Source organism: Pelecanus crispus, chromosome 5 (assembly GCF_030463565.1).
Source record: "Pelecanus crispus isolate bPelCri1 chromosome 5, bPelCri1.pri, whole genome shotgun sequence".
Lineage (NCBI taxonomy): Eukaryota > Metazoa > Chordata > Aves > Pelecaniformes > Pelecanidae > Pelecanus > Pelecanus crispus.
The window spans coordinates 65531587-65544206 of record NC_134647.1 but is presented as its reverse complement, the minus strand read 5'-3'; the positions used below and the strand labels follow the sequence as shown (position 1 = coordinate 65544206).

Genomic DNA, 12620 nt, shown 5'->3' with positions numbered 1-12620 from the left:
AACAGGATGGCTGGTGGGATTCCCTGGTTTTTAAATTTAAAGTGACGAATTTAGTGCTAGTGAAGGGTGAGGGATTAAACAATTGCACAAGCTGGATATTTTAGTTATCTACAATACTGGTACAGTGCAGAGGCCTTCCCGTCCTCTCAACTCAGCATCTCAACCATGACAAGGATGATCTAATTGTATGACAAGACAATTCAGAATTTGTTTTTATTTATCAGCATTGGTAAAGTTAAGACAAAGGTCCACGGTGATGGTCCAGCTGTCTCTCATGAGACACTAAAATCCCAGCTTCATTCCCGTGGCACATACTTGTTGCAAGGACTACGTGAATGATTTGCTTCCTACAAATATGACGTCGATGGATCCTCTGAGACATAAATCTCTTCTTTTTCTTTCAACGTTTTACCCCATAACTGGAAATGCACTGACGATACTAAACCTCAAAATGTCTACGATGAACCAAAATTGTCTTCGTAGTTCCGTATGTAGGACAAAACCCAAAAGAGCCAATGAGGAAGGAAGTAGCACCATTGTGCAAATTAGGAAAATATTCTTAAAGAAATGTCCTTCAGAAATGCTTTTACCTCTGCTTTTAATCCTGAAACACTCAATTCACCAAGTTTTAATTAATCTTCTCTGGTTTGAAAAACCTGATCTTCTGATGGGAAAATAAGATTCGCTACAAAGCTGTTTGCACATGACTAAGGAATAAGCACCAAATGACCGTGAATGGGGATAAAAGTTCTCTTCTCTGCAGGTTCATTAGGTCTATTCACAGCTAATTTTTCATTCACATATATTCTGTAGTGCACATTTCTCTAATTTCTCTAATTCAAAATAAAAGACTGGAATCATGTTGTGAGATTTGGTTGTACATATCAACAATCGCCACCCCAGTTATTGTCTTCTAAACCATTTTTAGCTTATAATAGAGATGAAAGAAAGTAAAATATTTATAACTCCAGGCCTATTTTAATCATGACAAAAATGGAAATTCTAATGTGTCAATTTAAAACAAAATCTGCACAATAACCCTAAAAACTGATTAATCATTTGATTTCTTTAACCTTTTTTCCTTTTTCTATTTTTTGTTTTTTTTTCTTTTTTTTTTCTTTTTTTCTTCTTTTTTTTTTCTTTTTAGTGTTAAACCACTAAATTTAATATACTGTAACTGCATAGGAACATCAGGAAAACACATTTGACCTGTATAACAATTCTCTGTAGGGCAAAAATATATATTCTTTATGAAAATCATGTGCTAAACATATGAACCCAAACACTGCACTTTTGCTTCATAAATGTAAAAAAAGGAAGTTTTAAATTCTTTTGTTCTGTGTGTAAACAGTTTGATGACTTCTATGCAGAGGTTCTGTAATCACAAAGGAATGTCAATGAAATGTGATTTCTTGTAAGTGGAGTATGTCCATGTGAAAACTAGATCATAAAATCATGTGTTCCCATTAATTTCACTAGTCGTTGACAAGCTGACTGCTTTTGGCAAATGCACTTGAGCTTCAGCCCATTATTGTAAGCATGTGAAAAAACATATGTGATGTGAGAACCACAAATTGGGTTTGCCACACCTCCCAAGCACTGCAACTTGCTACCTTCTCTACTGTGTAATGGCATTAGTAAAAGAATTTTCATAACATTTATATTTACAAAAAACTGGCAATTTTCATTCGAACTCCTTAAAGCCATTTCCCCTTAAACATTTAAAGAGTTTAACAGTAAGATTTTTTTCAAGTTATAAAATAAAAATCCCATTTGATTTTTCTGATGTACAAAAAGTGATAAAGATGAACAATTTGATCACAGAATCAGTTTGTTATTCCAAAATCCATGCCATCCTTGTCCCATTTGTAAAGTCCGCTTCATCTAAATTCCTAAACCAGAATCATACCAGTACTATTTGGCAAATGACTTTTTTTTCATCAAAAATGGCACACAGAGAAGAAAACACTTGTCTGCATAGCATTACAGCAGCAAGATACTGAAGAAATAAAAATATTCGTTTTCTGCACTTTGTTTACAGTTTCCTAGGAAATACCGACTCTTTTGTCTTTCTTCAGTGGGACTCGATGTCCTTTCTCTACCCATAACATGAGTATTCAAACAGAAAAGCAGCATTTCTTCCTCATGATGTGCTAGAACTTAAAGGTCCATTTGGCAACATTTTCAGTCAGGATGGATAAACAACCAAGTTTTACTCTGTGGTTTCAAGTTAGGAATCATTTCCGCATGAGGCGTTTTGCTGTTAAATCTGTCACTCATACAAAACTACAGAATGAGAAAAAAAAAAAAAAGACACTGCCAGTATTTTTTGCTGTTGTTGTTCAAATACATCTACACAGGGAAAAACAAAAGTCAGGATCAGCCTGATGTAAATGATGATGAAAAACATGTCACCATGACATAAAAAGTGCCGACTTGTGCCCAAAAGGCTGTTGAATGATAATGCCACTGCTACATACAGACTCTGCTTTTTGCTCAAAAGAAAAAGAATGTCTAATACTCAATAAATTTCAGATGCTCATTATTTATATGTGGCATACAGAAGATAACAAATGTTTAAAAGAAGACCGAGGAGTAAGATTTCCTAGTCTGGATACCCATGACTTGTGGGGACGGGGCTGGACTCGTGTTATGATAAGCAGGGAGAGTTTTTCTTTTGTGCTGCCATAGGAATCTGCCATTGGTTGCCCCAAAAAAAGTCAGGAACACTCGCAGAGCCAGTCCAGGAGGGCAATCATCTCTCCTTGTCAGATAAAATCAATCAGAAAAAAGCATGAAAGCCAAAGGCCTGACAGGTTGTTGGGTTTCATTTGAGTCTTGGAGCACCACAAGCCTGCAACAATGCTATTTCTTAGGTCTGTTGATCTGGGCGTAGAGAGGTTCTGCTTCCTAGGGACAACAAAAATAAAATAAGTGGAGATGTCTCCAGACAGTTTTTAGAACATTTTTAGAACATCTGCTTGAGAACAGCAATACCTCGTGAGTCGAAACTCAAAGGAAGTGTTTGTTTTCTGTGCTGCCTTGAGTGATCATGGCACCCCGGTTGAATTGTGAAGAAAATATGACATTATTTCAGAAAATGAATGCTTACTATCAATTTCCTCTTACAGTACTGGCTGTGCACTGATCCTCAGGAGGTATTGCTGGGCATAGACTTATGAAGAAATGAAATTATACTTATATGACTAGATGTTTTGAAGTTTACAGGCCAGAAATGTAGTTGGCATAAAATGCTGTTACTTGTACCAGGCTGAGACCCACCCCCCAGCAGCACAACAGAACATAGCTGTGGGTTTTACACAAGACGTGGAGAAAACCACTTGCAAACAGAAACCGCCACCGAAAGCTCAGCTAATGAAGCTGTGATGGGATTTAAAATAACAATATGAGTTGCCTATGCAGAATGAGGAAAGCCAGCTCTGTGCAGTTTGATTAGGAGTTGATATAGCCATCAGTACAATCATTAAAGCTGGGAGGAAAGCATGTCAATTTGCTAACAAATGCTTTCTTGGGAATTTCCTGGATGTGGGGGGAAAAAAAGCTGCCATGTTCTTCAGTGTTGCTTCATAGGTGACACCCTGTGCTTTAATACTATGTTCATCTTGGCGGCAGTGGGAAGCAAACCATCCATGGACCCTGGAATCCATTCTACTTCATTTCCAGAAACTAATTTATTAAACTAAGAATGACATCTAAAAAAAGAACAAGACAGGCAGAAAGGCTAATTAATGCCATACTGCATTAAGTCTCCACAGCTTGATAAATTTTCAAATACCATGCCACGACGTTGAATTTAACCAAGTTAGAATCAACTCATGTTACAGCAGCATCAGCAGAAGCTGACTTTGAGCAAAAAAACTCTGAAGGCTGGCAAATCACTGGGCACTGCAGAGCACAGACATGTCTGGCAAGGGATGGCACAGGTTTTTAATCACTGCTTATAAAAATGATGCTGCTGATGAGAACAACAAGCCAAAGGTGGATCCCTGGGGCTACACTTACTCAGTTTTCATGGGTGCCTGGCCAGTCTTCCAGGCTGTGCTCCATCCCAGTGCCCCATCACACCTCACTGAGCGTCTCATGTTGAACGAGGAACAACAAGTCTCCTTCCAAAATATGACCTGCTTCCTATGTGCCAAGGAAATTTGTCTCCTGTTCCTTGAAATGACTACATTTCTCAAGCTTGCAAAGACTCTGCTTCCCCACTTCCCACCTACATGAAGCCCTGAGTACACTACGAGCATTACGGGAGAACGAGAGAAATCCCTTGGAGTGATTAAATAAAGGCTGCTGAAATTATCCCCAGCAAGAAGCAAATATATTTTGTGACCTTGAAAAAACAAAGGTAATCAGAAGACATGACTGAGTGTAAATAACTGCATTTCATATACTGTGTGCTAAGTCCACCTATGCCAATTTTCATGTACCACAGACATGAAGCTGGCAGAATGATCTATCACAGCTAGTTCAGAGAACATCTGTACTAATTAATGTGGGAACCTGACACACACCAGGCCATTCTTCAGGCATTTGCTGAACCTGAGGTGATTGCAAAGGGAAGTGAAAAGGAAGGAGGAGAAGAAAAGGGGAGGGAGGGAGAGCATCCCTTTGGAACAAAAGATGTCAGTTTTTCAAATACCTTCAGGGAAAAAAAAGAGCTTTTCAAAATGTCAAGCATGCTTGTTAGAGCTGTCCTCAAATATCTTTCAGATATGCAGATGCACTTAAGTCACAGGTGTCCTAAGGTGTCATGAACTTGACAGTATTGGAACAGGAGGAGTAGTTCATCATCGGTCATCAGCACTTTCAACAATGCATGAGGCAGCCTTCAGAATTAGAGATTTCTTTTATGCATACCCAATATTTATCTGAACATACACTTCATGTGGCAAAGGCCTGCATTTCTCACCGATTTGAATAATTTTTCTTCCAGTAGACCAGATAATTCTGACTGAAAAATGTGCTCTTATGTCTTCTTTTAGTTGATTTCCCCCTTTAGAAGCCTAAACGAGAAATTAATTGCAGTAATTGCATGCCATCTTCTCAATTTTTTTTTGTCAATGACTGATCTTTGTTTTCTAATATTTTGAGATAATTCAAGCAGTGCATATTGCCTGTAGCCCAACATTGCAAATGGTATCTGTAAAGTATTGGTAATGATACTCAAGAGAGCAAAAGAGAGCAGAAAAGGACAGAAAAGAGGCAAAAGGAGGGTCGAGTGCTGTTGACTTCACGGATAGATTCTCTCACAATGCCAGGCAGGGGGGCTTCACAAGCATTATTTTGGAGGGTCTTGGAAGCAGAAATAACCCCCCTTCTTTTTACATATGCCACTCAAAAGTCACAGGGAATGTCATTAAGAGGCAGGCAAGCCTAACTCTTCTCACAGCATCAGAATCACCTCACCAATGTTTTCTGCTTTCTACTTCTACCACTGCGTTAGGAACAGATCTGGAGGGAAGGAAATGAAAGAATGGGTCTTTGTCAGAAAAAAAAAGAGGAACAAATAAAACAGCATACAAAGCTTCCAGTTCACATAAACACCTTGAATGTCACAGTGTTTTCCTTTCTACAGGATTGGCCCAGAAGCAATTCTGATGTGCTTTCATCAACCCACAGGGAAAAACCAAGACGACAACTAGCAGCACCTTTTTTTTGCTGCTAAATCCTACTTGAAGGCTTCTATCAACTTTGGGGATATGCAATTTCTGGCAGATGTTTGAGAAGTAAATGTTTTCCTTTATGTTGGGAACCTGCTATCAAAGTAGTGTTTAGCTGTATTCTCACATACTAATGTGGCTCTTTACACTGAACAGTAGCTTTTAAATAATGAGACATTGCAGGATGAGGATATGAATTTACAGGTTAGGTATCTGACCAAAGTGACAGGTTGCAGTAAGGGGTCAGAAATGTCTAAATATGCATGCCTCAAGTTAGACAGCTAAATATTTAGGAAGCTACAAGTATATTGTGTAAAAGTTGAGTTATGAACTCTCTCAGAATTAATTGCAAAAACTGCCAGAGAGAAATTTTTCCCTATGTATGCTACATTTACACATTCCAGAGATACTTCATGCTTAAAATCAGTTTATTCTTCCCATTTTAAGGAACATTTTGCACAATAAACAAGACTGTAGCACACAGCAGTAAGTGTTTCTGGTATAGTACACTACTGCATGAGGTAACAAGGTTGCAAATGGTTTTGAATAACATTATGTAAATACTAAAGTAAATTTGCATCCAATTTAAAGACATTAACATCTGCTCCCCAGCAGAACTAATCATTGGAGAACATCTCTTGAAAGATTCAGCATCTACTTGGGCTTGTGTAGGTGAGCTCACTCACAAAACATAACGAGAGACTTGGTTAGGAAGAAACTATTTTTACATTGGCAGTCCTTTCATCATTGCGAGGCACCCTGCTATGTGCAAAGCTTCAGGGAAGATGTACTGAATTGTAGAGGTGAGGCCCGCATAGATTTCTTTGCCCTTTGCAATAGATTCTCACCACTGGTTTTACTCCTGGCTGACTGATCAGAAAGGGCAGGCTCAAATGATACAGTTTCATGAAATAAGTGTGCTGGAACGCCAGCCAAAATGAGAATCTTGTGCTGGGAATGCAAGTGAAGGGAACGGGAGTGCAATGCATCTTCTCTATTGCATGCTGACTCAATAAAATAGGGCATAGTAAACTTGGCAAGCAGGATTAAAATTAAATATCTTTGGTGATAAGACAGGTAATTCCTATTGGCCCCTTAACAGCCAGTGGCTTATCTTTGGTTATTTTTATTACAGTTAGCCTCTATTAGCAGCATAAATACAGCAACCTTCTAGTTCAGGATTATGACTGGAGAGTGCCTCTATTCTTACTATAAACCTACCTAGGAATATTTCCTAGTCTCAAATACCTAGTTTAATTATTAGCATTTTAAAAGTCTCTGTCATGTTAGTATCAAGATGGATACTATACATCCATAAAATGAAAATGCAATGAGAACTACTCAGAAAGATGAACGCAGCTCCATTTGGACCTGGCATAATAATGAACTGCAGCAAAGAAACATGCCTATTATTTCTGGGCCCCTTTCCTAACAAAACAGTAGCCACACAATTATACTTTCCATCTACATATCTGTCAATTCTCCGTCATAACTTTTGAACCCGATGGCCAATTTGAAGCAAATTGTTCAGAAGTCTCAAAGACACTAAATTACCGCAAGTGCCTTTTTAAAATCAGTTGTTGTGCAGAAGACAGAACTCTTAAATGACCTCATTACAGAGAAAGCTAGGAGCGCTTGTCCCCTAATTGAATTGCTGGATTGCCAATCAGCAAGTACGTGGCTCTACGCAAGCTACACAGTATGTTGTCTCTTGTTTAGAGAAAGAAATTGGAGAAATGCAAGGGTATCTGGCTACTTCAAGTGGGCTTGGAGACATTGGAAGAGGTGAGAAACCTGTGTATGAGCTGGTCATATTAAAATGGACAGCTCCAAGGGGATTTTAGCAGCAGAGAGGAAGGCAAATCTGTAGGATGTCTCTGTTCACAGAGCAGCCTGGATTTCTCTGGTCTTGTCCCTTCAGATTCTCTGGAAATATGATGATGAAAAAAGGATCACAGGGCCTGAAATGACAATTTTAGGATTACTCTGGAATGAAGCAGTACTTCCCAAATCATGATCTCTTTCCAAATGCACAACCCTATCTACTCCTCCTCTCTCAGGTTCACAACGCTGCTTGGTGCTGTGTCTTTAGTTTGAGAATGATAGCTCTAGAGCCTGGAGTAAGAATAGGTCACCTATAACCATTATTAATTTCTCTTTGGACTCTATTCAGTTCCTATTGAGCCAGATGAATGATGGTAACAGAACCTGCAGATACAGCCTTTGATATTTTGAGCCCATTCAGATTCTTTGCGCAACAGAAAGCTGGCAGAAAGGAAGCGGAGGTTGCAGAATTAATATGCCTTCCAGAGGCTCACCAAGCTCCCACAGATAAGCCAGTGCTTTGTCCATAATTTGCTATTTTCTTTCAACTTCCTAATAACAGCCCAAATAAAGAGTTGTAGCAGTCCATCCTGGAGCTGACTAAGATTATTAGCAGCATTTATCACTACGGATGGCACTCGCTCAAAGATGGATGATGGCAGTGGGCCACCAAAGTACCACCAAAAGCTGATAGACATTCTAATGAACTGTTGCTCTCCTGACAGTGCTGATAGCATCATGAAGGGTGTGACATATTTTGAGGGCTTATAATTGTCTGCACACATTTCACAGAACAACTAAACAACTTTTTGAGGAAGATATGCTCTAGCCACAAATGTTTTGAAGGTTTCCTGAGAATCTCTCGTGAAAGACTGCCAGCACAAGTCTCGAACTGGGCAGCCTATCAATAGAGCTGTATTTGTTCCAGCATTTAAAATGGCTTTTATTGCAATCATTGTGGTATCAAATATCCCCTTATTCTCTTTCAGAAGTTTCACCCTGTTGCTGATTTGCCTTCAAGAACCAGTTTGTGTGGTCTATACGGAGTTAGACCACATTTGTGATATCCGATCCCAGTATTCAGGCTGAATTTCTTTCCACAATCAGGATGTTCTGTTAGGAGACGCCGGCCAACATAACCACAGGTATCCAAAGAAGCCTGATGTCAGAGAGTCAAAGTTTGCTCCTCTCTTTCCCTCTTCTCACCATGCTTGAAGGCTCCCCTTTCTATAGCCTTTGATAAGCTTTCAGTTGTATAGCTTCAGGGCTTCCTAGTGTCGTGGCATGCTAGACCCATTACTGAGGCCGAGTTAGGGGCTGAGGCTCAAATACCCCCAAGAACAGAAATATCCACACGGGCAGGGTCTGCACCTAGCACCCTATAATTCAGGCTGATTGGGTGCACCGGTCTAAAGAGGATGACCGGGTGAAAACTCCTCTGTTCGAACTTCTTGCTTTAATCCAAAATGTCAATAATAAGAAATGTTTAACGTATTTGGTAGAATCATAGCTAAATACAGTTCTTTCCCTCTCTCTCCTTTTGCCATAGTTATCCCACACACAGTCTCTAAAGCCAGCAGTAGGGATTAAAATCAGCTGAAGATGGCAGTTGTCTTATTCAGTGTTCTCCTCACCCCTTCTGGAAAATCACTATTTGATCCTCAGTGCCACTCAGGAACAAAGAGAAGACAAGTACAAATCCTGCTATGAATAGCTCTGCAACTAGTTGATTTTATTTCACCTGTGAAGGTTAGGCCTGTCTGCTGCTTATCTCCAACCATTAAAGGGACAAAAATGTAACATATCCATAAAATGTCACATTTACCTACTAAGAACACGCATCTATTTGTAGAAGAGTGACTTATAAGAACAGCTGCTGGTAGGATGAGGACTTTGAAAGCTTAAGTTGAAGATCACAAAAGGAAGAGAGGAAAAATGGAGAAATGAAGATAGTAACTGGAAGATGCTGAATTATTTCTACATGAGAATATGGAGCATCATAAGGAATCAAGAAACCAAATTGCTAAGGTACCTTCAAAGATCAGGATACAATATACTAGGCAGGTGAGCATTCTGAATACATCAAGACAAGATAAGTAAAGATATTATATGGGCACAACTGATTTCATAGAGATGCTGGGAACAGATATATTTGAAATTTCTGAGTACAGTACTATGTCATGCTCCTGAGAGGTCCATTCATCTGAGTTGTATACTGTGCTGTTCTTGGTGTGAAGACCCACATTCTAAAGAGCAAAGTAATCTCCCATCTAACACACAAAAGTGGCTTTTAATGCAGACTGTGATTCTTTTGTACTACATGTTTCTCCCCATTAAGTTTCTCTCCAAATGCGGAGCTCAATACACAACACAGTAGTAAGTCCTGAATTGATAATTTTCCATGGAGATTAGACTTTCTGTTGCTCTGATGATACTAGGCTTCAGAATTTGATGGGTTGGTTTTAGCAAGTGGATTTTCTATAGACTGCTGCTGAATGGCACTCCACAGAGGCGCAATGATATTAGTGTAACTTCACTGGATAGAGGCTTTCTTTTTGTTCAGCTTCCAGTTCCTGCCTACAGCTTTTAGGAATTACTATAATGCGATAATCAGTAATATTATTTAACATTACCCAGAATATATTTCTGAGAATTATACATATTTTATGCAAGACTGTACAAGGATTAACAAAAAACAGAGATAAAATATATGGAATCACTGGTAATATACTGTTCTTGTAGCTCCCAGAGATCCCTTGACAGGTAAAAGAATGTATTTTACTAAGTGTTATATAAAAGCAGAACAAAAGGAGTCCCTCACCTGACTGCCTTACATGATAATATGCATTAACTATTGTTTCAAGTTATCTCCAGAACTCCCAGTAGGTAAACATGTGAGATGCTAGTTTACAAATGAGGCTAACTATCTTTGTTACAGTCAGAAAATCAGAAAAAGATTTTATCATTATTCTCCCTGTGATGAATTTCAGAATTGCCCTGACTAGGATAAACTGCAATAAACAAATGTATATGGGTTTGCAGAGTGTGGGACTCAGATAAAGGTCAAATTCTCTTTCTTGATCTAGGAAGATTGGATAGCCAGCTCTGTCAGTGCTGGCCAAGGTCAGGCAAAGGCAAAGCCAAATAACTATGTGGCATCATGCATCTGCAGAAGGAGTTCTCCATGGAGTACAATAACCAACGGATGCTCTTGCTAGAGAGTCCCAGCTTGACTCTATCCTTACACTGTACTTTTTAGACTCAGTGAGACACAAAGCTTAATGCTACTTTTGCTTTAGCCATCAAGAGCTGAGCATTACACTGGTGAAGCTAAAGAAGGGGGAGATGCCTTCTCACAGCACCACATATTATTAAGAGATAATCTTATTACTCCCAAGTGGATCAAAGCTAAGTTACTGTAAGATTTTTTTTTAACCATATTTAATGTACAAAGTAAACTGACTCCTAATGAAACTATTGAGTTGAAACCAAACTACTTTGGCTCGGGGTGCATAAGTCACTGGTGAACACAGTGCAATTTCTGTATAAAAATTAAAAGGGTTCTACCATTGGTATGGATTTGCTCCAGGAGCTCTGTGCTGAAGCACAGAAGCAGTGTCAGATCACTTATTTGGGTAATAAAAAACATGAATGGCAGACAGGGAGAAGATAATGAAACATATCCTTCAAACAGGAACACCGGAGAGTATTTGGATGGAATAACAATGCTCAGTACTCATAAAACTTTGTAGCTTTACTGTCTTTTTGGTAAAACATATACACTGTATTGAAACAAATCACAGAACATTCACTGGCAGCCACATTTTCTAACATGTTCTGTAACACAAAAGATGAAAAGATCATCTTTCCCGTCTGTCTGGATTTAAATGACTTACATTTGATGAATAATTTTTAAAACATCAGTATGCCAATGGTAATATGAATGATCATAATTTTCAGGTGTTTTTAATTTGCAGTTGGAGATAAAAATACACAAACCCATTTCCGTATTTTTTACATGCAGATAATAAATGTGCTTCTTCTACTGATTATCACATTGATTTAGGGTAGAGGTGTTTATGTATCATTACATAATTTTATTTAATGTTTGTTAAGTCTATGGGTAAGATGTCTTATTCCATTTAATATGTTACATCTGACTAAAGGCCAGAGTGGATTTGATAACAGAAAAATGTTCTGCCTAATACATTGTTAGTAATGGCTCAGTTTCTCTATTTCCCCTTAGAATTTGAACACAAAAATAAGTCTACATTTCTTTAAAGCATGCAGGCAGCTGAAACACACATATTTGCATAAGCTGCAACATTTAGGGAATGGCAAAAGCCATGCAAACCACTCGAGCATGAGGAATACACTGTGGATAATGGAGAGGAAAAACAGAAGAGATGAAAAGGAAAAACAAACCATGCATCCATGAAAGCAATGGTAGGCACTGGTGGAAGAATAAGTGAGCACCTCAAGGTGTAGAGAAAAAAAGGACAGATACCTACCCCAACCTGTGCTATCTAGCTACCGACCTGTGGACTTATAGTATCACCAGTTGGCTCACCAAATGGATCACTGTTGGATGAGGCCTGAGACCCATCAGGCTAGAATACAAGAACATAACACCTTTTTTTCTCAACAATAAGAAAGTGAAAAGTCAACATGAGGTTACTTTCATGCCGTGAGCATAACAAGTACATCCTATCTCATGAAAACCAGAAAGCGAGACCTCACTGCTGGATATGTTCTCAAAAGCCAAAATGGCTTCCTATAGCTGATGCAGGTAGGAAAGGACCACACCAGTACCTGCTGGAGCCCATGCAGGAGCTGCCACAGACTTCAGGATATTGGATCAGACAAACCAGAACTGCAAAAGGCCCTGAAAGGCAGTGAATCTATGTGAATCAGAAAGAGGCCAGGCTTGCATTGTTTTGTACCTTTGGGTCCTTTTTTTGTACAGACTCCTTCTTGCCTTTGGCTCACTTAGGCTCTTATCTGCCTAAGATACCTTGTGATTTAAAGTCATTGCTTGGATAACATTTCTTGCTTTGGTCCACGGAGTCTAAGGCAAAGAAATCACATACTGAGGGCCAGAACATTGAGGAATGT

At 38.9% G+C, this 12620-nt stretch overlaps 1 protein-coding gene across 4 annotated transcripts in view; it reads right to left on the bottom strand.

Annotated features, from left to right (window-relative positions):
- Positions 1 to 2865: 2865 nt before the first annotated feature.
- The window catches only part of DAB1 (DAB adaptor protein 1), a 120198-nt gene continuing 110443 nt past the window's right edge, over positions 2866 to 12620 (bottom strand). For 3 of the 4 annotated variants that reach the window (XM_075711241.1, XM_075711242.1, XM_075711243.1), the window contains one exon: positions 12032 to 12115. In XM_075711241.1, the coding sequence (XP_075567356.1) occupies positions 12032 to 12115 (84 nt within the window). Of the gene's footprint in view, positions 2911 to 12031; positions 12116 to 12620 lie in introns of those variants that run through there. The other variant, XM_075711239.1, reaches the window with a different exon arrangement.